This window comes from Propithecus coquereli, unplaced genomic scaffold (genome assembly GCF_000956105.1).
Source record: "Propithecus coquereli isolate 6110/MARCELLA unplaced genomic scaffold, Pcoq_1.0 Scaffold8, whole genome shotgun sequence".
In the NCBI taxonomy this organism is placed as follows: Eukaryota; Metazoa; Chordata; class Mammalia; order Primates; family Indriidae; genus Propithecus; species Propithecus coquereli.
Window position 1 is genome coordinate 16,014,564 of NW_012154173.1, and position 25,314 is coordinate 16,039,877.

The window sequence follows — 25,314 nt, forward strand, 5'->3', positions numbered from 1 at the left end:
TGAACATTGAAGAAGAGAGAATGCATTTTTGTTTCTCAAATTATTTTACCTTAAATTTCCCAAATTCGAAAATCTTGCATTAAGGACTAGGTAATACATAAAATCTAGTCATAGCATTTTCAAGCTAGAAGAAGCCTTGGTTGAATAATGTTAGCCTCAGACAGGACTGGAGCAAAACCCAGGGTCCTCAACCCCTGGTCTTCCATAATAATTATGTCCTATCACATTGCAGAATATGTTATGAGTTCTCTAACTTACCTGGACTGCTTTTGAGGTGGTTATGGTGAGGGAAAAAGCATACAAATATATATATGTATTTATATATATATAAAGGTTTTGCTATGCCAAATGTATTTTGAGACATTCTTTAACAATTTTTACTAACGTTTCCTGAAGGATCTCAGATTGGCGGCATTTAGCTGTTCTCTGCTTCACTCGCACACAGCTTCTGCTCTCAATCTCCATGATTCTCCCAAAAAGCTGGAGGAAATTCTAGCTAGATATGGTCTGCAAGGTGTAGCTGAAATTCTCTCGGTACTGTCTTACGCTTGCCTTTTGGGCACTTGGTATAAATAATTTGAATGTTTAAATTAAAATTACAACTTAATGATATCATTTCTAAATAGAAAATGTAGACACATATATAACTATATAATATATATTAGTGCATACAAAATTACTCGAGAAACATATACAAAAATTTTAAGTAGCTATGTTTTGGATGGTACAATATGAACAATTATTAAATATTTTCTTTTGTGTTTATCTTTGTATTACCAGGTTTTGTACTGAATATATTTTCCATTTGTAATTAGGGAAAACCTCCAATAAACATTATTTTAAAAGCTCAACAAAATAAAGACTTTCATAGAGATAAAGTGGGCCACAGAAGGTTGAATGGCACAGTAATGCTTTCCTCATCTGTTTTTAAAAATCCTGATGTAATTATGTATACAATTACTCATTTATAAGATTAACACTTTAATTCGATTTAAAATATGAGTAAATCTGCAAGTACACTGAGATTTATACTGCCAACGCTTGAGCAGGCAAACATCAGTGGGTTGACCTTTGTGAGGAAAAATGAGCTCTAGAGATTTCTGTAGTCTGGAAATATCAGGGAGGAAGATTAACATGCTATTTAGATTCTGTTGGTGAGGCTGAAATCTATAAACTACAAAAATGCTTGCTTTTGACTTAATTTATTCTAAGCACCAGTAACATTTTTCCAAAGAGGGAATTGCCACATAGCATGTTAGTGTTTTTCCTCAAAAGAACAATTTATTCACCAGAGGATTGGTCTCTAATAATTTATCCCTTTGGATTTATTTTTACCTTTTAAGTATTAGTTACTAGTATTTTAATAAAATAAATCTAACCTAAAACATTAAAATAATATTTTTCTTTCTTTCCCTTCCCCCTTTTTAAAATTAGAAAAGTAATGTATGCTTGTTCTAACAAATCCAAACACTACAGGTTTATAAAATAAAAAGTGAAAGTATATAATAAAAAGTGAAAGTATAAAATATAAAGTGAACATTTTCTCTTAATTCTCTATACCCCAAATTCCATTTCTTCAGTGATAACTTTTAATATTTTGATGTGCATCTTTCTTTTCTATTTCTGTGTAGACTTAGGTTTATATATAATTGAAAAAGTAAAAACCAGATGGTACTAATATATAATTATTCTGCAACTTGCTTTTTTGCCAACTAACCAGTTTATCATAGACATATTTCCAACACATTTACTTCACACCTATTAATAGCACCATAGTAGTCCATTGTTTAATATATTATGATTTACTTATTTATGAATATCAATATCAATGAATATCTATGTTGTTTAAAATTTTTCATTATTAGAAAAAGTGCTGCCAGAAACATCCCTACCACATTTCTTTACATACTTGTGCTAGTGTTTCTACAGGATAAATTTCTAGACATGCAGCTAGTTATTCAGCATAGGACATATACATTTACACTTTTGATGGATGCTGAGTTTTTGCCCATTTGCTACATGGAGGAAGGGCAGAGTATTCTGTAGGGTTAGACACAGGAACACCTGAAATCTATCCCAGGGGTCTGACATAGTGGGCATTTGTCCAGCCTGTTTTATGGAAGTAACTTGACTCCAGGCATCAGGGAATATCCTGCAGGAGACATTTATATCACATTCAAATTGGTAGCAGGTAAGTTGTGTGGTGATAAAAAGACAAAGCTCTAACTAGATCAACTTTTGTTTTCAGAACTAAGATGGCCAGCGGTAATTCTTTCAGTTAAAATGACAATTAATACAGTTTCATTGAAGCTTCAAACAGAGCAGACAGATCCTCTTCTGACTGGGGACGGGGTGCAAGCTTGGTGACCCTTTCCTGAAACAGTAAATAAAAGAGAGTTACCCAGCGCTTTGAAAAGACAGTTTGTAAGAGCTATAGAATTATGTAAATTAACTTGGTTATAAGAAACAATGACTTGATAACAGTCATAACTTTAAAGGTGGTATTTTTTGTATGCTTTACACTAGTTGGTCTTCAGCTTAGAGGTTTATCAAGTAATGCCTCTTCCCCACAAAGCTTTCGAAAGCCATCACCCCTTGCTTTATGCCCTGGCAACAGCCTTCTGCCCAAATGTATAGACCCAAACCAACTACGGGGAAAACACCTCTTTATAATGACCAAACTAGGTCAGTCAACAACTTCTGCCAGGTTCTCTGTGCACAGAGAGCTCTGTCCCAGGCACAGCGAGTGCTGCCAAGGAAAAGAACTGGGTCGTCCTTGACTTCCAACTTGTATTTAAAATATATTCAAAAGGACTTTAGCAGAACATTAACTTTCAAGCTACATGCAACAAGTGACTCCTTTTTTCTTTCTCTCTCTCCTTTTCTTCCTTTTTCTTTCTCTCCCTCCCTCTCCTCCCTCTCTCTCTCTCTCTTTTAGGGACAGGGTCTGGCTCTGTCACACAGTCTGGAATGCAGTGGCATGATCATAGCTCACTGTAACCTCAAACTCCTGGGCTCAAGTGATCTTTCCTCCTCAGCCAACCGAACACCAAGCCTGGCTAACTTTTAAATATTTTTTTTTGTAGAGACAGGCTCTCGCTATGATACCCAGGCTGGTCTCCAACTCCTGGGCTCAAGTGATCCGCCCACCTCGGCCTCCCAAAGTGCTGGGATTACAGGCATGAACCACCGTGCCTGACCAAGTGACTCCTTTTTTTCTATTAACTAAAATGTTCTACTTTCCCAAGCAAATTTGCTTAATTTCTCCGACGATTATCATTGAGCCAACTCAGTGAAGACAGCCAGCACATCCTATTGTTATTTACATTCCTGTCAGCGGCTCCTTTATCCCTCTGGGGCGGGGACTACCAGACTTGATGATAACTACCCTGTAGCCTACATGAAGTTGAGGATTTCGCCATTTGGGGGTTCCATTTTCAAGGGTCTAGGGGTGTGTTTCTGAAGGAGCACGTGTTCGGGAGCGGACCCGGTGGAACAGGGCAGCTTGGGAGGACCGGGCTGCGCGCGCTCTGCTCTGCGTCCCGCGCGTCTGACGCAATCGGCGGGGGATGGACGTTACCCGCGGGGCGGGGGATGTCGCATCTCGGAGTTCGCGGGTACGAGACAGAACGCCGACCCCATCCCTTGCTCCGCATGGCCAGCCCGTGGCAAGTCTGCCAGCCCCAGCTCGGAGGGGAGCCCCGTCCCGGAGGTGGAAAGATAAAAGAAACGAGCACTTCCGACCCCGCACGGCACCTCAGCCCGGGACAGGCCGTCCACCCCCGCCCTCCTCGACACGCCTTCGAAACGGTCCGTTTCCGCGTTTGCTTTACTCTCGCCCCCTAGAGGTCGTTCTCCCCACGGCGGCCAGTGTGATTTTTTTTCCAGTATAAATCGGATCGTCCTTTCCTGTGCGTGACGCTCTGGGATAACTTCTTGTCGCGAGTGCTGCAAAGCCACGGCCTCCGCGCCCGCCCTGCTCTGGCCCTGCTCTCACCCCGGCTCCGACTCCTCTCCGTGGGTTCACCTCCCTTAGTCCCACAGACCCGTTTAAGTTCCATGAACAGCCTGACCTTGACCTGCCTCAGGGCCTCCGCGCTCTGCCTGGAAGTCACAGTCCCTCTCACCATCCTCGCGGGGTCTCCCTCCGCGCTGTCCCCACAAGATCATTCTCTCATTACGCAGGTTTTCCTTCATATCACTTCATTTGTATCTTATTTATAGCTAGCTGTTCACTGTCTGTCTGCCCTTACTAGAACATAAGCTTCATGAGAGAGAAAAAGGACTTCATTTTCTTCCTCACTGTATCCCACACAATGCATGGTACACAGTAGGCTCTCAATAATTGTTTGCCAAGTAAAAGGAAGAATGAAAACAAAGAAGGATGTATTGAAATATTAACTCAAAATGGATCAAAAACCTAAATGTAAGAGTGAGAACCCTAAAACTCTTAGAAGAACACATAGGGGAAAATCTTACATTAGATGTGGCAATGATCTCTTGGATACACCACCAAAAGCACCGGGAACAAAAGAAAAAAGATAAACTGGACTAAATAAAAATTAAAAACCTTTATGCGCCAAAGCACACTATCAAGAGGGTGAAAAGACAACTCATAAAATGGGAGAAAATATTTGCAAATCATATAGCTGATAAGGCATTAATATCCAGAATATAAAAATTATTCCTACAACTCAACAACAAAAAACCTCAAGCAGCTCAATTCAAAAATGGGCAAAGGAATAGATATTTCTCCATGGAAAATATATAAATCGCCAATAAGCACATGAAAAGGTGCTTAACATCATTAAGCGTTAGAGAAATACAAATCAAAACTTCAATAAGATACCACTTCACACTCATTGGGATGGCCTATTATAAAAAACGGAAAATAACAAATGTTGGTAAAGATGTGGGGAAATCAGAACCCTCGTCCATCGTTAATGGCAATGTGAAATGGCACAGCCACTACAGAAAACAGTGCAGCAGTTCCTCAAAAAGTCAAACATAGAATTACAACCCAATCCAGGAATTCTATTCCTAGGTATATACCCCAAAGAATTGAAAACAAGGACTTGTACACCAAAGTTCATAGCAGCATTATTCATAACAGCCAAAAGGTGGAAACAACCCAAGTGCCCATCAGTAGATAAACAAATAAATAAAATGTGGTATGCCCATAAAATGGAACGTTATTCAGCTATAAAAAGGAATGAAATTCTGACATGTGCTACAGGTGTCAGAACCCTGAAGACATTATGCTAGCTGAAATAAGCCAGTCACAAAAGATAAATACTGTATGATTTCACTTATAGGAGGTACCTAGGATAGGCAAATTCATAAAGACAGAAAAGTAGAATAGAGGTTACCAGGGCTGGGAGAAGGGGAGAATGAGGAATTAGTGTTTAATGGATAGAGAGCTTCTGTTTTGAGATGATAAAAAAAGTTCTGGAAATGGATAGTGGTGATAGTTGTACATTATGAATGTACTTAATGGCACTGAATCGTACACTTAAAAATGGTTAAAATGGTAAATTTTATGTTATGGATATTTTGCCACAATTTAAAAAATAAATTTAAAAAACAAAAAGGAAAGAAGGATGGGTGGACCGATGGGAGAGACGTGGGGGGTAATGCTGATGAGTATGGGTGAGGCGAAGGCAAAATTTTACATCCCAGCAGATCTTTTAGAGACCCTGAGTAATTCTAGAAATCTATAGCAAGGTAGAGACTTGTTCCCGATTACATATGCATATGTTTGTGGTAGGGTCAAGAATTGAAGTTCAGCATTTTCTGTGACCACGGAGGATCATCACATTATTCTGTTTATAACAGGAGAGTCTTATCTGATGAGCTCCAAGGCCCTTATCATGGTCCTGTGTGTCTTTGGTGAAGTAGTTCAGCACCCCCAGAAAGACTTGAGGCCCAGCCCGAGCTGAATTTCTCTCTCACATTTCTGGCCTCCAGTGACTGGTTGAACAGGGCAAGGACATAACGTTTGTGACGTGTCCCTACACGGATCAGCTATGCCATATGAAAGCCAAACTCTCTCAGAAATTAACATGTGTTAAGCAATGATGTGCTATTATTTACAGACATATAAAATCGGAGGACTACTGATTAACGTGGGCACTGAAATAAATTCAGACTTCTACTTTTAGTACATTCATAAAATAACAGTTCAGCTGGCCTGTCTACCAAGGAGTGGAAGTGCTCATTTGGGTAGACAGCTCTGCTCAGTAATGAAATGTTTTGATTTGAAATGTAAATGTTTCTTTCCAGAGGTTTCAGAACTCCAACTTGGAAGATTAATTTATTCTTGCCTGTTCGCCTTATAGCTTGGCTGGGGCAGTTGGAAGCCTCTGTACACAGGGCTGCTCTTTGCTGCCACGAGTATGGGCTGTGGTGTTTGGTCAGGAATACTACCCTGGTTGTTCCTTGCAGAGAAAACCAATCCTTCATTGCTGAGCAGAAAAGAACTTTTATCAAATGTCAACTACATTCAATTACCTTTCTGGCAATGTTCTTTGCAGGAACCAATATATCCTTCTCATTGCCTTAAATCCTGTAAATAACTATTAAGTGAAGATTAATCTACTGCATGTGATTAGTCTACTTCAGAATTTTTTCTGAAGTTGCCATAGCATTCCTATAAAATGTTCACTCCTGCCAAAAAACCCCAAACACGAAAACAAAACAAAACAAAACAAAACACTCTTAGTAGTTCTTCATCTGCAAAATGGATGGGCTTGTTTCTAGGATTTTTTCCAAAGTCCTATGAATCTAAGAAGATAATACATATCTCAATCACATCGACTCCAAAATGGAACTAGTACTAGTTAATTGAAATTAACTATGTTTCTCCTAATCATGAAAACATGATCAAAGGAAAACAGGCAGCATACACCTTGGTGCTGCTTTATGAATATAGTTTGAGGAAAACTTGGCTTCCAACTTTAAGACGCAACTTATATTCAGAAGATTCCATTTACCTCTCATCTTTTGTGAAACTAAAAAATTCATTTTGTCTAATTAAGGTTTTGCTATCTGTGGTTTCCCAGTATGGCATGTGCACTGAGGCATTCAGAATGATCTCTAATTAGCTTGCTATTTTAGTGGGGGGTCTCAAATGTTAGTCTGGGTCTGTTGCTGTCATAGCTTTTGAAAGTGAATGTCTGATCACAGATAGAATTAGAACAGAAAACACTTGCCAATATATGCTGATAGCTGGAAGTTGCCTTGCCACCAGCAATCAAATAGCCAATAATATCATACAGGTTCATCTGAAAATCATGGATACCATTCTTGGAGGTGGACAAACACATATTCCTGAATAGTTTCCTGGGCTAACCAAGCAGAATCTTTCGGGAGGGGCCCTTGCGGAGTGGGCATTATCACTGGGACCATGCCATAAAGCCAGAAGCTACATTAAAATCGTGGTGACCACTCAGTGTATGGTGTCCCTGGATGAACTTTCATGGCTCCCCTGTCTTTGGTTGAGTCCTAGTCAGTCTAAGGAAACATCTCAAAAAGTTACCACTGTTCGGCCATTAAGCTCACCTGGGGCGGAGAGGGCAGCAGGTATGTGTTCATGTAGCACGTTTACTAGCCTGCACTAGGTGCAGTGAGGGATGGATGAGCAAAGCAGATTCCTGCCCTCATGAAACTTATAGTCTAGTAGGTTTGGGTAAAATAACTGTGACGGCCTTAGAGAGTCATATTTTTTGGCTATTAGTCCCATGGACTTATGGGTTAGAATTAGGGGGCTCTGCTATACTTGGAGATGCCTGTGTTTTTCATTAATTTATATTTCTAGATGCAGTTGAACCCACTGAGCCTGAATCTAAATCAGGGAAACCGGTGGCTCATGGACAATGTTTCATGTGTGCATTGGAAACCAAGGAATTCAACACAAACATCCAGATTGCTGATTTTTCTTGGAAGTTGGAAGTTCTACCAACACTGGGACCTGAATTTCTCTTTGGTGATAATAAACTGTAGCTGAGCTGCGGTTCACCCAATTAGATGGGTCATGTGTTTTCCAGCTCCCCAAAATCCCCACCACTCCGTAATGCCTTAAATTACTTTGTTCATTGCTGTTCCTTACCTGGCTCCTGTGGACAGATGAGTCTGTGAACCTAATCTAGACAAATATTGTCATGTGAGTGGTGAGGCTGTCAACATTCTAAGCACTGATGAAGTGTGGAAGAAGCAGCTAGTCTGAACTCTTGCTTCCCTGGGGTAGAGTGAGGGAAAAGCGCTGCCACTTGTGTAAGCAGGAGGCCATGGGAGTGGATATTCCAGCTGTTTTTTTTGTTTGGAAGGATGGCAGCTCAGTTTACACTCTTTAGCAACATTTAACAAATAAAATACCACTCACAGTGCCACAGATATGTATAAAATATAGAATCTCCCACATCCATTGAAAAGCAATTTTGTAATAGTGTTAGTTTGAAGTCATGCCTACTCTTCACAAAGTAGTAGAAATTTGTAATTCTTTTATAATGGAAAAGAATCTTAGTGGTCCTTTTGGAACAGCTTCACATACTTTTATGGGAACACTTAAAAGAACAAAATGGGGAAAAGGGAAATTTTGCCATAGCTGAAGATTGATTTGGTTGTTTTTACCTTGAATTGTCATAAAGGATCCTTTCAGGTGTCCCATGAAAGCCTCACCTTGGCCACAGTTGTGTGGAAGAACATAAAGGCAAAGAGGCTTGGCCCCTTCCCCCAGGGCCAGGAAGAAGAGAACCGCTGTGTTGTCAAGGAGACCTGAGAACTGCTGGACGACCCCTGGTTTCATCCCCTCTGACACGTCCCAAGTGGGGCATGTCTTTCTGGAAGCTCTGTGCTTCACTGCAGGGAGTGAGGAAGGCGTGGTCCCTTACCTGGGGCAGCGTTCCTTTCACTAATGCGGGGATATCGGCCTTGGTGTAACCAACAGCTGCTAGGCCATCATCAACATCCAGATCGAATAAGAATTTCCGGAGCGTGTCTGCCAACACAGGCCCGGCATCTTGGGTCCTGGCAGTGCGGATGTCAGCGCCTGGAAGACATAAAGCGCAGACTGTAGAGAGGAAGAAACAGGCTCTGGGCACAGTTCAGTCACCAGGTCAGCTGAGTGCATAGTGTGCACATTCTGATCAGAACAGATCTCCCTAACACCAAGCAGGGGCAGCCCCAGTCAGCTGCGGGAGCTCACTCCACTCGACACTCACATTTCCAAGGGACTGCCAGTTCCAACATGGTAGCCCCTCGTGTGGTGGGAAGAAGAGAAACAGAGCCAAGAAAAGAGGTGCAGAAGGAAGACCAAGAAAGAAGGCTGGTGTCTGGATGAGGAGGAATGAATACCTGTAGGACAAAAACTCAACCTACGTAATTTTCAAGGCTTGGAATTTGCTGACATCTAGAGGTGTATGTGTTCAACGTCTTTTCTCGCGGCATCTCAGAAAAAGGCTAACCCTTTGTGAACACCTTGTGAGACAAGGATACAGAAGCACAAAAACTCCAAAATATACCACCAAAAAGGAAGAAAATAGTCTGAAAAAAATGGATTACATACGACCAGGGAAGAAAATATTTCCTCTCTATAGCTATACAACTTTTTACTTTGGACTCTGTTGCCAAAGGGGTAAGTTCCTATAAATGAATGTAACAGAACCGGTTAGGCAGAACCAAGAACACGAAGACTGTCAGGAAACAGTGTTTCATATGTAGGTGATAATAATGACAGCAGTGAAGCAGCAAGAAGGTTGCTAAGGGTTGGAGATTTGTAAGGGCAGAATTTTGATACAATTTTAATAATTAATACACATAATCACAGAGATGGCAATGTGGAAGAGCCACGCATGGGGTTCTGCCCTCGGGCAGGGTGGCTGTGAAAGTCCCCAGAGGAAGGGAACAGATTTCACAACTCTTAGCATCTCCCAACCCCTATCTATTCTAGTCGAACACATTCACTGCCCAGAAGCGAGGCACTCTACAGACAGAATGTAGCATTGTAAGAAGTCTATCCAAATGCCTCATACACTTTCTCTTGTATTATTCAAAAGGAGACCTGAACGTACAGTTCACCCCCTTATTGAAGCACAGTATTAAATTGGTTTTGAGCTTTTTCTTCTATGCCAGAGAGAACTGTTTCAGTAATCCAGGAAAAGGTATGAATAGAACAAGATACATGGCTAGCTGGGAGAGCAGCTGGATGAAAGGTAAACTTTGCCTGACAAGACCAGTCTGTATTACCCAGTGGCTGCTAAAATATGGATTAGGTGGAGAGGTGACACATGATACAGGGTTTATGAGGTTTTTATGTTCCCGGGATTGCTGCCATAAAACACACCATCAGAACCTCTGTGGTTTCCTATGAAGTGTTTTTGAAAAAAAAAGAGATGGTAGGAAAGAGAATACATTGGTCTAAAGCTGAGAAAAATCTAAGATTACATAGAGAATCAAAATACTGAATAGAAAAATGTGGAATAATATTACAATTTCCTATTTAAGAAGAGAGAATGGGTGGGTTCTTCCAGCCTGGAGTTTGTCTAACAGAGGATCTACTTTTTCAATAACATTGCTGGTTGCCTGGAATGTTAATTTTAAGTTCTCTAAGTTTTTCCCATTCACCATAATCTCACCTATGATTTTAGCTCCCCTCTATTTACATGGTTTGCGTATTTACAAAGGGAGCTGAGTTCCGACATATGGCTGAACAACATCTCCAGTCCAAAAAGGAAAAGGGACACAAGATGTTTGGTGCTGTTTCCCTGCAGCACCAGCTAGGAAATGAAACCACCCCCACCTTCCCTGGCCAGGGCTTGTGTCATTAACATTCTCTGCACAGCACCTGGGACTGGCGGGCGCACTGGCAAGAGGATGTCTGCGGTCCTTCCTACCTCCCTGGAAATAATCTCTCCAACGGCTGGGCTAGAAGAGCATAATGAAGTTTTCTTTTTAGCCTTACTCTAACTAAACACAAGCGGTGGAATAAGATGTTTCGCAAGTTAATGAAATCCTCAAGTCTACTTAAAAGAGTTTTTGTATTAGAAAAACACCAACATTTTACTTACCACGAAAGCTATCCTGAATATCATTTTATTTCTGGTAAGATTCAAAAGGCATTGCAGATATCCATTACAGACGTCATTTATTCTACAGTATGGCAAACAGATTCCTCTTTTGCGATATTTTTACAAAGTTTCCAGTTGTTTTGATTCTCTATGATTGAGAATTTACTGTTGTTTCCTGATTTTGAGTCATTTTATTATCAATTAAACATAGGAAAAGCCATTTATAACGTTAAAAGTATAGAGAGTTATACTTTCCTTTGGGATGAAAACAGGGGAAAAAATATTATTACAAATGTAACAGAATCAATATTTGATTCCATTTAATTGTGAACAGACTCTTAGAAGCATAAAATTACAGAATTTTCATGCTAGACAGGGCTTTGGGTAAGTCACTGGCATTTTATTATTAAGTGACCCCGAAGCAACATTTTTTGTTATTATCCTTTACGGTGTATCTTCAGAAATGCTCCATCTGTGTGGGTCATAGATTTATGAGTAATAGTCCATACCTAATATTTCTGCTGTCTCCAGGTGCCGCTCTGGAAACATCTGGGCAGTGAAAGTGAACACCGCTGGGGACGTGAGCACCACAGAAAGGCCATGGGGCTGGGGAGAAATGACACACGGTGACCAATGTGTTTCCCTGCATATTCTAGATATTATATTAAGCTACGTTACCCTGTACTCTGAGCAGTCAAGAATCGACAAATATATTTATGGAAATTGTGAAGAAGATAAGATTTAATTAATTTATTAATATTAATTATTTTACCACCAGTGGGTGATCCACATTGTAATCCTTTGCTTTATATGTCTTCACTAAACCCGAAATTGGGTAAGACATTCCATGGCTAGAAAAGAAAGAAAATCCTTATGTTGACATATAGATAGTAAGATTCAAGTCAACAATACAAAGAAAAATCTCATGACAGAGCCCGTTACAGTCTTTGCACAGTATTGTGACTTCACAAAGTTATATGTTCTGTATTCTTGGATGTAAGGATATATTATGATGCACAGGACGTTTAGTATATACATTAACAAAACCTCTGAAATGTTCAAATTCAAATGCTCAGAGAATTGTACGCCATTTAAAGGTATTGATCCAGAAATAGCTCCCCAAACACGCTGGTTAACCTTATGATCTTGAATACTGGAGAATTCACTTCGAAGTTTCTGTCATAAGCTCTGGGCATGTGTTTTGTTTTGCCTTGGCACCTCCTTGGCAGTGTGCTCCTGCACCAGCTGATGACACTGGGGGGAGTCTTGTAGGCCAAGATGTGCTGCATTTGACGACACGCAAGCTTGACCCACCAGTGATTTGTCTCGCCAATAACAGATAGATCCTTTCAAATGTTTTACACTAATGGAGTTGAGTCATAAATGATTATTCTAGCCTGAGAGGCTCTGTTAAGCAGTTCTATTTGACTGATTTCTTGTGCCTGAATTCTATCTTAAGGATTTATTTAGATTTAGTTCTCACCAAGAAAGGGCATCATGGATTTGTTTGCACTGAAGTTCTTTATATCCTCTTAAATTCTCAGTGAACAAATAGGGAAATATTATAGTTGGCTAGATGATTCAGAAGATAAACATTGTGACTAGTTAATATATTGAAAACAAAATGCATCACACAAGTAAAATGGTCTGTAAGTCTTAATGTGGGTTATTGGATGACTTTGTGGATATCCAGCAAAAGATTCACATTTCATGGAAAGAAGTATTTTAGTGAGCTTGATGAATATCTATAAGATTCACATTTCATAGAAAGAAGTATTTTAGTGAGCTTGATGAATATCTATAAGATTCACATTTCATAGAAAGAAGTATTTTAGTGAGCTTGATGATTATCTATCCAACAAAAGGTGTACCCTGCCCATCCTGCATGAAGCAGATGGGAAGCTATTGGTTCTCTGAGTTGTTGGGTGCTTTGGAATGTACTTCACTTCTCTTGGGCTCCATAGTATTCAGAAAATTACTGCTTAGTGTGCTTTCATGATGTGAAACGATTTTCAAAGGTAACTTCCTAGCAATATTTAATATTTTAGGTTGATTGCTTTTAATAGTTGTCTATGTTTTTGGTAGAAAATAAAAATTACCCATAATCCTATTTCCTTCTAGTCATTTAATGCATATATTTAATTTATAATCATATGGTGCATATAGTTTTATACATTGCTTTTGTTAATTAGTATTATTTGTAAACATGTTCTTATATAATTTTATGTTCTAAAATATTATTTTTAACAGACTTATTTTATTCTTTAAGTACCGTACTTTTAGTTAATCATTCCCAACTGTTGAAATTTAAGTTGCTTCCCAATTTTTCAATTATAAATAACACTTAGGCGAACATTCTTACAAGGAAATTCTTTGATCATATCATGGGTATTTCTTTAGGCTAGGTTCCTAGAAGCGAATTAGTGGGCCAAAGGGTATAAATATTTTTCTGGCTCCGGGTACATTTTGCTGACTTGGTTTTTGGAAAGGTGTTACCAATTTATGCCCCCATCAGCGGCAGAGTCTAGGATGACCATTTCGTTGTACTCCTCCTACCACAGGATTGTTCTTAATTCTCAGTGTTCACTGGTTTTCAATTTAAAGCAACATACCAATGAAGTTCTGATCAAAGAGATTAATTCTGGGCTATTGACAAACATTCTGATCCCGTTTCTTTTGTGAGCGATTAGGAGAAAGAAATCCTGCATTTGAGTATTAAAAATCCACAACACGTGGTGAAGATGTAGAAAAAGCAGAACCCGCATCCACTGCTGGTGGGAATGTAAAATGGTGCAGATGCTGTGGAAAACAATCTGGCAGTTTCTCAAAATTTAAACCAGAATTACCACATGACCCAGCAACTCCACTCCTATGTATATAACAAGAGAAATTAATACCTGTACACAAATGTTCACAGCAACATTATTCATAATAGCCAAAAAGCCTAACAACCCAAATGTCCATCAACTGATGAACAGATAAACACAATGTGGTATATCCATACAATGGAATGCTATTTGGCAGTGAAAAGGAATGAAGTACTGATACGTGGATGAACCTTGGAAACCTTATGCTAAGAAAAACAAGCTAGACACAAAAATCCACATATTATATGATTCCATTTACATGAAATGTCCAGAATGGGAAAATCTATAGAGCTAGAAAGTAAATCAGTAGTTGCTTAGTACTGGGGGAGGTGGAGGGACTGGTGAGTGATAGCTAGGAGCTATGGGATTTCTTTCTGGGATGATAAAATGTTAAAAAATTCTAGCCTGAGCAAGAGCGAAAACTCTTCTCTACAAAGAACAGAAAAATTAGCCAGGCATGGTGATGCATGCCTGTAGTCCCAGCTACTCATGAAGCTGAGGCAGGAGGATTATTTGAGACCAAGAGTTTGAGGTTGCAGTGAGCTATAATGACACCACTGCACTCTAGGCTGGGTAACAGAGTCTCTGTCTCAAAAAAAAAAGTTAAAAAACTGATTGTGGCCTGTCTATACAACTTTGTATATATACTAAAAATCATTGAACTATACATTTTAATTGTGTGAATTGTATAGTATGTGAATTATATTTTAAAAAGCTGTTATTAAAAAAATCCATGACCCAATAAACTGCATTTGAATTAAGAAAATATTTAGGGACCTAAAGTTAAATTTCTTCCTTCTACAGCATATTTAAATTTTACCACCTATCCTGAATTATAAATATTAAAATATTTTAAAGCAATAACTTGAGTAAAGAAATAAAATCTTACATTCGCTTACCACAGATGAACACCAGCATTTCCAAAGCCAATGCCAGCAAAAGCACTTGCCAAGTGCATATGAGACCTTGCTTCAAGATCATCAGGATTTCTGACAGCCCTGTGAGTGATATAAACACCTAACAATAACACATCAACATTGGCATTTCCTGCTGAATAAAGAGCTGCCTTAAGGAAAGATCTGGAAAAACAGAAATGCTACTTGGTAGGAAAAAAAATTAGACAAGTTATTCAAATGATGCCTTGTCTTCTAAATGAAAACCAAAGGGAAACATATTTTCTCATCAATGGTTTTAGCAAAGGCATAATAAATATGCTGTCAGGCTGCTCATGTAATATAAAAGTACCAGGGGAAGCAAAACACTGATTCTTGGATTGCGAGAGCTGCTCTAGGAAAGTGCCCTGAGACTCATTCTTCTTCTTCATTTGTCAATGACCTTGACGGCAGCTGTGAATGAGCATAGAGTAAACTTATTCTCAAAATGCACCAAGAGAGACTGGCTTGCTGAAGTGACCCCTGTTGCCTGGGGCTACGTGCAGGACAGACCCAGCCAGGCCAGCTATCCTTGGTGACACTGCCTCAAATGCACCCACCCAAGGCCTCTTTGGTACCTCTGGGAGCTGCACATCTTTTCTTCCATTACTGTGGAAGTGGATATTATTGTAGGACACCCTTGCTTGCTCTGGGGTCCCCAGTGCCATTTTGGAAAAGCAAGTCCTCAAAGGCCCCTTTCAGATTCTGCTCAGCCTTCCTGCATTCACTGCTTGGAAACCCTCCCCAAGGGAGGAAGCCTGAAGACTGCCAAGCAAACCCACTTCTCATTTGTTTTTTTTTTTGTGATTCTGTCGAGTAAGGGTTCCTGTTATGAAATAAAAGTACCACAGCCTTTTTTCTCCTTTTATTTGGAATGGTTAGGTGTTCATGCCTCCTTTGCAAAACCCAATGTTAGTTTCCAACTCCCCGAGTGACAAGGTGAAGCAGCAGATGATGGGGCTCTCAGCTGTCCACTGTGCCGCCTCGCCTCCCACTGTGGCTCTCCAAGCCTCTGTCACTGCCAGACAAGCTGGCTCCCTGTGATCTGTGTCCACTTCTACCTGGCCAAATGTTGCTGTACTTCACTGGGGTCTCCCACGAGCCTGAAATCGTTGAGTCCCTCCCCCCCGCTCTACTAAAAAATGCAATTCCAAGGCCTCCCTAACCCCCGACCAGTGAAGCTTCTAGCTCAAGGCCAGAGGAGACACCATGTTCACGTCTGGGCCTAGCCTGCTTGTGCTCTGTCCTTCCATTATGTGTCAATACACAAGTCAGTCCGACTTTGCATATGTCCTAACATCGCAGGTATCAGCTTTCATCTCTGAGAATATCTTTGCTGTCTCCGGAGCCTATTGCCATGTGCTCTCCCATAGCCTATGGCTAGAAATGGGTGTATGTATGTATTTATAGTCATAAATCTTTCACAACCTTTCAGGAATCCTTTTACATGTTCTGCCTTTTATATCTCCTGAGACAGCAATCTCACAGTCTCTTCCATGGTTTCTTAAATTTAGTTCATGTGCGTTCACTCAGTGGATATGGACAGGGCCTTTGGACAGGGCCTGGGTGGGCGCAGCCACCGTCTGCCTGTGTGGTTCTCAGTTCCGCCCTGGGTAGCCAAATCACAAGGGACATCTCCCCTCATCCTAGCTTTGGTTTGAGGCTTTATGAACACTCTTCCATTTATTTTATCTGCATCCTTCATAAATTAGGGACTCCTATTTTGTCTCCGGGCAGCCTTTGCCTTTTCAGGCTGAAGGACCCAATTCTCATGTGCTCAGTCCTCTGATCCCTCCAGAGGCTGCTGGTGTCTGGTGCTTCTGTAGGTCCACAGACTGATCTTCTGGTGAAAAGACCTGCTCGGGACATTTCAGGATCAGGCACATTATCCTTCATGTGAAGACAAAATGTGGGTTTTCTGTTCTGTTTCTATCCCCTTCGGGGTGACGTACCTCTTCATATACTTAGCAACGATCCGCAGCGCATGGACTGCCCAGAGGTCGCTGATTGGGTTGCTGCCCTGGTATGCCGGCCGCATCATGGGATTTGAAGGGCAGGGGCTCCGCATGTGGTAGGGGAGGGCAGTGTATGACTCCAGAGCATGGCTAACAGGAAATATTTAAAATGCACAGATTGAAAGTGTGGTCTTCCTCCTTCCCTCCATTAGGATTACAAACTGTCGTGGAAACGTTTGGTACTTGCTGTGCTGCGGATATGCTGCTGTCTAATGCTGATGATCACAATGCGTTCCGCCAGCCAGCCTCCCATCCACGACAGTCATTGCTTATTATAGAAATTAATAGACTCAAGTTTACATTAACAGCACTACAGTGTTTTTGACCAGTATGTATAAGATCATATATAGCCCATTCCAGTGTAAATAAATCATTTTGATGCTGAATTATACACTTGAGCCACAAAAAAGCACTTAATCTAAAAAATGACTTCCTTGTAGAATATATTTACCATTTTATAACTTGCATTGATCAATTATATTACCAAAGGAGGGTCATAGTTAGACTAGACTCCTACTGAGAGTACAGTGTAGTGGGCGAGAACACAGGCTTTGGGGTCAGCTGCCCAGATGTAAACCCTGGCACTGGACCATCCTGCTGTGGACCTGGCAGGAGGCACTACCCTTCCTGTGACTCTAGGACAGGGATAAATGACAGTCCTCCTTCATGGTGCAGCTGTGAAAATGAAATGACTTGACACATGTATTTAGAATAGTGCCTGACTCATTGAAAAGCTTATTATTCACTATTATTATTAATTCCTGGCCTGAAAAAAAATCTGATCCTTTCTTCTTATGCACCTGAATCTCAGAGTTGGTGATTTCAAGAACTAAGCTACAGAGCCACCTCCACCTGCTGGCCTGCCACGCGTTCCAGCTCATCAACTGCAGAAGACGAGAAGAGCCCTCATCATCCAGGTCAATGATGTAGTGGGAACACAATGTAACGGGAACTATGTTTTGCATGAGTTAGAGTTTTCAGTCTTAGAATGAAGGATTTACTTTCTTCTACATGTGAGAAGCAGATAACTATTTTTTGAACAAAGCATTAGAAAAATTTTTGAAAAGCAGTTGGTAGAGGGATGCTATGGCTTTGTTGTTCTAAACAGGGAATGCATGAACAATGCAAGAATGAGGTGTCCACATGGGGAGGACAGGGTGGCCTCCCCACTGAGTCAGCTGTGGTCCAGAATCTGACTCCAGCCTTGCAGCACATCTAGATTGCATCTAGATTCTGAATCAAAGAGCAGATCTCTTTCTCAAGGGCAGGCTTGCTGAGCTGAGCTCACAGAAACTATGTGGAAAGCCGGAAGCCATAGTATTAATTTACAACGAGAAGCATAACTGTTGAGTGGGACAGACACCTGAGTCTTCTCTCCTTATGGTCAAGCCCAGGATGGCCAATTTATGGTCAGCATGCCCATGGAGTCCTAGCGAGGGGAATACCTCGAAGGTTTAATACACAGCTTGTCCGCCTTTAGAACAGGCCACTGAGCCAAATTCCTAGGGCCAGGTGTTTTCTCCCTCAGACAGTAGCTAGAAGAGCAACTGCCATCATTCTCCTTCCTTCTGAGCCCGTCTTCCGCCTTGATTGACCGTGAAGTCTTTGGGCCTCTGAATCATTCACCTAAAGTGACTGCTTTGGGCCATGATGTACTTATTATGCAGTTTACAGTTAGGGAGGGTAATCTTATTTCCTTTATTTCCAGATTATTAGGGGACAGCTCATCAAAGTTCTAACGATATTGAACAGAAAGGAGTTGGACACGATTGTCAACAGTCTCTTGGCAGGCAGCATAACACAGTGAAGAAAGCAGACCACAGACTTGGACACACCTGGATGTGGATCCTAACTCTGTCACTGCCTGCCTGTGTGAACTTCATTCAACAGGGACTAATTCAGCACCTGTGATGTGACAGTCACTGTGCCAAGAGGCAGAGATAGAGAGGTGAGTATGATGGCCTGATTATCATCAAGGTCACAATGCAGTGGGGAGACAGGCACTTGAAGACAGAGTGTCTCAGAAACAATACCTGGGCGAGAACGAAGGACAAGTGGTCACTTGTACTTGAGGAGAGGGGCAAGGAGGGTCAGTAAAGGCTCTGTCAAGGAGGGGATGCTCCCGTGGAATTGAAAGATGATTCTCCAAGCAGATAAAGAACTGAATGTTGGGGACATTTCAAGGCCTAAGGAGTTTGGCTTTTGGACAGTAGGTGTGGAAAGCCACTGAAGGATTCGCAAGGTAGAGAGGTGTGTCTGTGTGTGTGCCCGCGTGCATGTGTGTGGTGGTCAGATCGCATTCTGGAAGCTTGTGGAGGCCAGTGTGGAGGACAGACAGGAGGATGATGGGAGGGAAGTGGTGAGACCAATGAGGAGACTATGGCAATAGTCCAGGCAAGAGCTGGGGTGGGACTGAACCGAGGCAGGGCAGTGAAGCTTGGGAATAGGGAGCAGATGGAAGACAGATTCAAGCAGGACGAGAGATAGGATCTGCAGGCCGGGCATGGGCATGAGAGAAGGGAGAAGTTCATATTGAGTCCTGACACTTGCTGAGCTGGGGACTCAGGAGAAGCTGTGGGGTGTGGGAGGATGCAGTGAATTAGCAGATTTCATCAAATTTAAGATGCCATGCATTATAAGATGCACCATTTTTAAAAATGTACCACTGAGGATAAAAATGTACCATCATGCCATAGACTTTAAGATATATCCTGATTTCAGAGATGTTAAAATGTGGAAAAATGTGCATGTGCTTGTGGATGGACTAGGATAGCTCGGGACGTGCTGCATGTGAGGTGCACGTGGGACCTCCGTGAGGCCCGGGGCCCAGGAGGGAGGTCTGTTGTGGTCGGCACATAGTGGCTAAAGCCAAGACAGCCTGCAGTAAGACTCTAGGCAAGATACCAAACATCTCAAACCCAGTTTTCTTTTTTAATAAAACGAAGGTCTTGTACCACACAGCCCTGCGGTGAAGTGACGATGCATGTCAGGTGGTGACACAGTGTGCATGGTCTGCGCGTGCCCTGGAGGTGTCAGCTCCCTTCCCTGCCCTCTTCTGTGGTGTGCAGCCTGGGGCGTTCCCTAGTTAGTGTGGCCGTAAAGGCAGGTGGTGTGTTCCTGAGACGCTGCATACCAGCTCAAACTACTCCTTTAGCTGCGTCCCCGTGGCCGCGACTGTGGCTGGGGTGGTCCATCCTGAATTGCTGGTGTGTGGCCTACACCGGACCTCACCTAATCACCATCCTTTACAGCTTCAATGTTTTTACCTAGGAAAGGGGAGAATGACAGCCAAAGCCAGGGGTGTTGTGGGATGCTAATCAACAAACACTTAGCAAGTGCATTGAGCAACAGAATACTGTACATAGACCCAGTACTGAGCAAGCCCCTCTAAATGGCACTGGTACCTACCAAAGCACATCGAAGCCACTGTTGGCGACCAACCGTTCAGGCATATGGAGGGTGTGCAGAGGATCAATCAGTCCCAGTGTGGGTTTGATGGCTCTTGAAGCAATGCCTAGAACATAAGGATTTGTAATAGAGGCTAAGATATGGTAGTTTGTAATAGAGGCTAAGATTTGTAATAGAGGCTAAGATATGATGGTTTAAAAAAACAAAAAATAAAATAAATAATAATAAACAAATATAATAAAATAAAAAATAAAATAAAAATTAAATAACTTGAGGATAATAAATCACCCTGAAAATATAAAAAATATGAGAAAAGATTCATTTTCATGTAGGCAGGCAGCAAGGAGCAGTGGAAAAAGATTTGGAGTCGGAAGCCTGGGGTTTCAGTGCTGTGCTGGGCTGCCTCCTGAAGGTTCCCAAGAGCCAAGTGTATGCAACTTTTCTCAACTCGTGGATGAGTGACATCATTGGCCATGGTGGAAGTATTTACACTACAGAAATTGGCAAACACTATGAATCAGGGCTTATTTGTTTATTATTAAATTCCAGAGAGCTGGTTTACTAGCACATCACTACCAGTCCCTGCTCTGTAACTTACTTTGTGTCTTCAGGCAAGTCAGTTAGCCTCTGAGTTCTCTGTAAGATTAGACTGTAATAATACAGGGCTTCCATCCCTCACAGAGCTGTTGCAGGGATCGAATGAGATAATATTATGTAAAAGTCTTCTTAAAACTGTACGGTAGAATATAAGTGATAGCTACTATTATTGTCTTTAACAATGTCGAAGGATAATGTAATTCAATTACATCACATTTAATTAAATTTAATTACATTAAATTATCTTAAAAAGAGAAGTTACTATAAATGTGCAGTTGAATGCCAATTTATTCTGCTACAAAGGGCTGAAAGCAAAAAACTGAGCCAGATTCAAGGACAGGGACATCTCTATCACGTTATCTCAGAGTCAGTGAGTGAGAAGAAGAGAGCATGAAAATGACCAAGAAGACAGAAGCAGAACAGAAGTTACCTGGCAATAGGGCCGGAGGGATCAGCTGGGATGGAGCATGAGGGAACTTTCCAGAGTGATGGGAATGTTTTACATTTTGATTGGATTGGTAGTTACATGGGCATATATATTTGTCAAAACTCATCAAACTGGATTCTTAAAATGAGTGCATTTTATGATATAAAATCACATCTTAATAAAATTGATTCGAAATGTAAAAAAGATGTCAGAGAGAGGAAACACCTATTTATCATGGATCCGCAGTCACTAACTTGGGCAGAAAATGGACAGCTAAGGTTCATGGCATTTCAATATGCTTTTGTAGGTAGTTCTCAAAAAGAAAGATTATTAGACTGCTTCATATTTTATATGTACTTCGAAAAAGAAAGAAAATGTGCATATGTACGTACCCTTTCCTTAACTCCATAACTCCTTGACTTTTTTTTTTTTTTTTTTTTGAGACAGAGTCTCGCTTTGTTGCCCTGGCTAGAGTGAGTGCCGTGGTGTCAGCCTAGCTCACAGCAACCTCAAACTCCTAGGCTCAAGCGATCCTCCTGCCTCAGCCTCCCGAGTAGCTGGGACTACAGGCATGCGCCACCATGCCTGGCTAATTTTTTCTATATATTTTTAGTTGTCCAATTAATTTCTTTCTATTTTTAGTAGAGACGGGGTCTCACTCTTGCTCAGGCTGGTTTAGAACTCCTGACCTTGAGCGATCCACCCGCCTCGGCCTCCCAGAGTGACTCCTTGACTTTTAAATATTAGGATTAAAGAGAAGGATATTGAAAAGTATGAGAGAGAATTTTAAAAAAATTATAGGCAAAGTTCTTACCAGTTTTTACTTTCAAGTGTTCATAGTCAAAAATGGCAACCCCTGTTGTTTCACTCCCAGTTCCTGTGGTAGTTGGAACTTGAACAAAGTAATATTAATGTTAATAAAGCGTCTAAATAAAGGTCAGTGGAGATATTTAATTCAGCCTTAGGAATAAAGAACAAAATTAGAGAAGGAAGTTCTGTTGACCCTCTTGCTTGCCTGAAATATGTATCTGTATGGACATGTATGTAACATGCATGATGTCTGTGACTGCATTACTAGGCATGTGTGAGGTGTATATCTTTATTAGCACACATGTATGTTTAACATATCAGTTGATGTCTGTGTCTACATTAATGCATATGTATGTTTAACATGTATCATGACTGTGCTGCATGAATGTGTGTGTTTAATATGTGTGATGTCTGTGTCTGTATTAACATGCATCTGTATTTAATACGCATATGTGATCTCTGTATCTGTGTTAACATGTATGTATGACATCCATGTCTGCATTAACACACATGCCTGTTTAGCATGCCTATGTGTTTAATATGTATGATGTCCGTTTCTGCATGAACACGTGTGTTTAATGTGTATGGTGGTCTGTGTCTGCATTAACATGTATGTGTATTTAACATATGTGTGATTTCTCTGTGTTAACAAGCATTTATGATATCTGTGTCTGTGATAACATATATCTATGTTATTCATACATACGTGTGATGTCTGTGTCCGCATTAACAGCAATGAGTTCTGGGAACCTCGGGCTCCTCTAGTGCCGGAGCTTAAGCAGCTGCAGCTGGGTATTCAAACGCAGGCTGCTCGGCACCTCCCGCAACAAAACTCATACATATTTGCCGTCTTTCAAAGACATCTTTATTCCCTCTTGGCAGCAAGCACAGGAACGCTCTGCCTTTGCTGGGCTCTGTGGTTTTGTAGTTCTGTCAAGTTTCTAAACTTTACTAATCACCCCTCTGTGTGCTGCTGACACAGTTTCACCAGAGGGTTCCATTTGCCAGACGCCAATTACGCGCTCCCCGCTGCTCCCCATTCACGGCAGAGTAGCTCATCTGCCGCGTCACAATGCCCTTCACAGTTGGGTGGGGGGGTTGGGCAGGATAAAACTTTAAACTGAGGATACTTCCCAGGTACCAGTTAGTGCATTTTAGCTATGAAACTTCAAATAGTGATATGCTAGCAGCCCTAAAAATGGGAGAAAAGAAAAGACCAGAAAACCCCAAGGTTCCCTGTGGAAACAAATGAGCTGTTCTGATTTGAATTTCTATGTCTGTGCCCTGGGCAGCCACACAGCAGATGTCCCAAGAGCGATGTGGCCATGCTGGCCACATGTCCCAGGGAAGAGACAAAGCCTGAGGTCAGCTGAAGAGCCATTATATGGAAGAAAGGGTTGAGTCATCACCAGAAAAATAACAGCCAATGTTCTTCTTGAAGTCCACAGCGGCTTGCAAAATGGTACAAAGCAGAGGGGTTTAGAGGACAAACCTGCCAACAGAGGGATCTAATCATATGTAAACGATGACCCTCATCCTCTTCCACATGGTGACCCCGTATCTTAGATCTGCAAACGTTCCTACCACTGACCCAAATTGTCTCTAACCAATTCTGAAAACAAAGATCAGAATTTTAAAATGAATGAATTGCTATCTATTTTGATCTCCAAACAAAGCATTGCTTTGAAATGAACAATTCAGAAAGCTTTAAAGGACTGGCTTGCATCTCTCCTAAGGCCTTTGGCCAATTGCAAAATAAAACAAAGAAATAAATAGTCTTTACCTGCGATTAGAGGCTTCAGAGGCACAGACACAGGCTTTCCCTTCCCAATGGGGGCGTTGACATAATCTAGGAAATCAGAGTGAGGGCTGGACGTGTACAGGTTAGCAGCTTTACAGGTGTCCATGGTGGAGCCGCCACCCACAGCAACGTAGGCATCAAAAGCTCCCTTTTGGGCAAACTCAATAGCTTCCTTGAAGCTCGGAGAAGGGAAAATAAAAACCATTATGTCTATTTTTCAGATATAAATTACCATGCCATTAAATAAGGCCTGGGGCAAGTTTTAATCCATAGTGCTGGATTGGCTTCTGCTTAAAGGAAATGACAACAACAATACAAAAATACCTCGTATCTGTTGGTTCCACCCTCACATTGTCATAAACCTGAAAGCGGATGCCATTCTTCACTAGGGAATCCATAACTGCTTGGACAGGAGGGAGCTGGGAGAGGTTCTTGTCTGTCATCAGGCAAACATTTTTAGCACCCATGTTTTGTAAGTCCTACAAAAAAAATTATAAGTTAGATTCGATTGCACTAGAACTGTAATAAACTCTTCTGGCAAACTTAACCCTGTACATTTTAAAAAATAAAGGACTTGATTGTTGTCAGCACTTGTTTTACAAGATATGTAACATTTACAGTAGGAGACTGGAGACATCTCAAATACTTGCCATGCCCACTTCCTTTGTAACTCCTGCTCCATATCTAATATTTGAAACGGCCATCTGAAAAACAAACAAATAAACAAAAAGATTCAGGTGTAGGGTGTATTAAAGAATTTACCACTCCATTTCCAAAACCCTGAAATGATTCCTCATTGTCTAGAGCACTAAGTACATACTCCTTAGCATGGTCTTCCCAATCATTCGCTCTCTGGCCTCAGATGCACCACACTTGGCTCCAGTCACATTGGACTGACTTGTCTTTTCCCAAACTCATCATGAACTCTCAATTGTTCCCTCAGCTTCAAGTGTCTGGCTTCCCTACTTCCACACTAAATTGACTCTCGAATTTCTCACTTTCTGAGTTAAATGTGGTTATCTTCCCTGTGTATTTTTTTCTCTTCACTTACTCATCCAGCTATCCATACACCCAACCATGCATCCATCCATCCTCCCACCCAGCCAACGCTGATGCCTGCTGTGTTCCAGGCCCAGTGCTAGGCTCTGGCATAACGCTTACAGGTGAGAGGAGAGCTTTTATACTGATGGTTGATGGGTCACCTTTGGCCCGAAGAATTGTTTTGTTCTATCCATGTTATGTTTAAATTTCTTTTTCTGAATTGGCTAATAACTCTTAAAAATCAGGGTGAAAAAATCCAGTGTGACCATCTGAATTTCGTTCTCTCTTGAACAACCTGGCGATCCTGGCACTGCATTCCCATGTGGCAGCAACCCTGTGGCCTACGATCTCAT

General features: G+C 41.3%; 1 protein-coding gene across 2 annotated transcripts in view; it reads right to left on the minus strand.

Annotated features, from left to right (window-relative positions):
• Positions 1-1,841: 1,841 nt before the first annotated feature.
• Positions 1,842-25,314, minus strand: part of ADHFE1 (alcohol dehydrogenase, iron containing, 1) — a 38,388-nt gene continuing 14,915 nt past the window's right edge. For both annotated transcript variants that reach the window (XM_012663168.1, XM_012663167.1), the window contains 11 exons: positions 24,571-24,624; positions 24,245-24,399; positions 23,903-24,099; positions 22,124-22,201; positions 20,286-20,391; positions 16,815-16,967; positions 14,830-14,928; positions 11,836-11,914; positions 11,573-11,669; positions 8,889-9,046; positions 1,842-2,374 (listed from right to left, as the gene is read on the minus strand). In XM_012663168.1, coding sequence (XP_012518622.1) covers positions 2,291-2,374; positions 8,889-9,046; positions 11,573-11,669; positions 11,836-11,914; positions 14,830-14,928; positions 16,815-16,967; positions 20,286-20,391; positions 22,124-22,201; positions 23,903-24,099; positions 24,245-24,399; positions 24,571-24,624 — 1,260 coding nt within the window. In that variant the 3' untranslated portion in view covers positions 1,842-2,290. The remainder of the gene's footprint in view (positions 2,375-8,888; positions 9,047-11,572; positions 11,670-11,835; positions 11,915-14,829; positions 14,929-16,814; positions 16,968-20,285; positions 20,392-22,123; positions 22,202-23,902; positions 24,100-24,244; positions 24,400-24,570; positions 24,625-25,314) is intronic.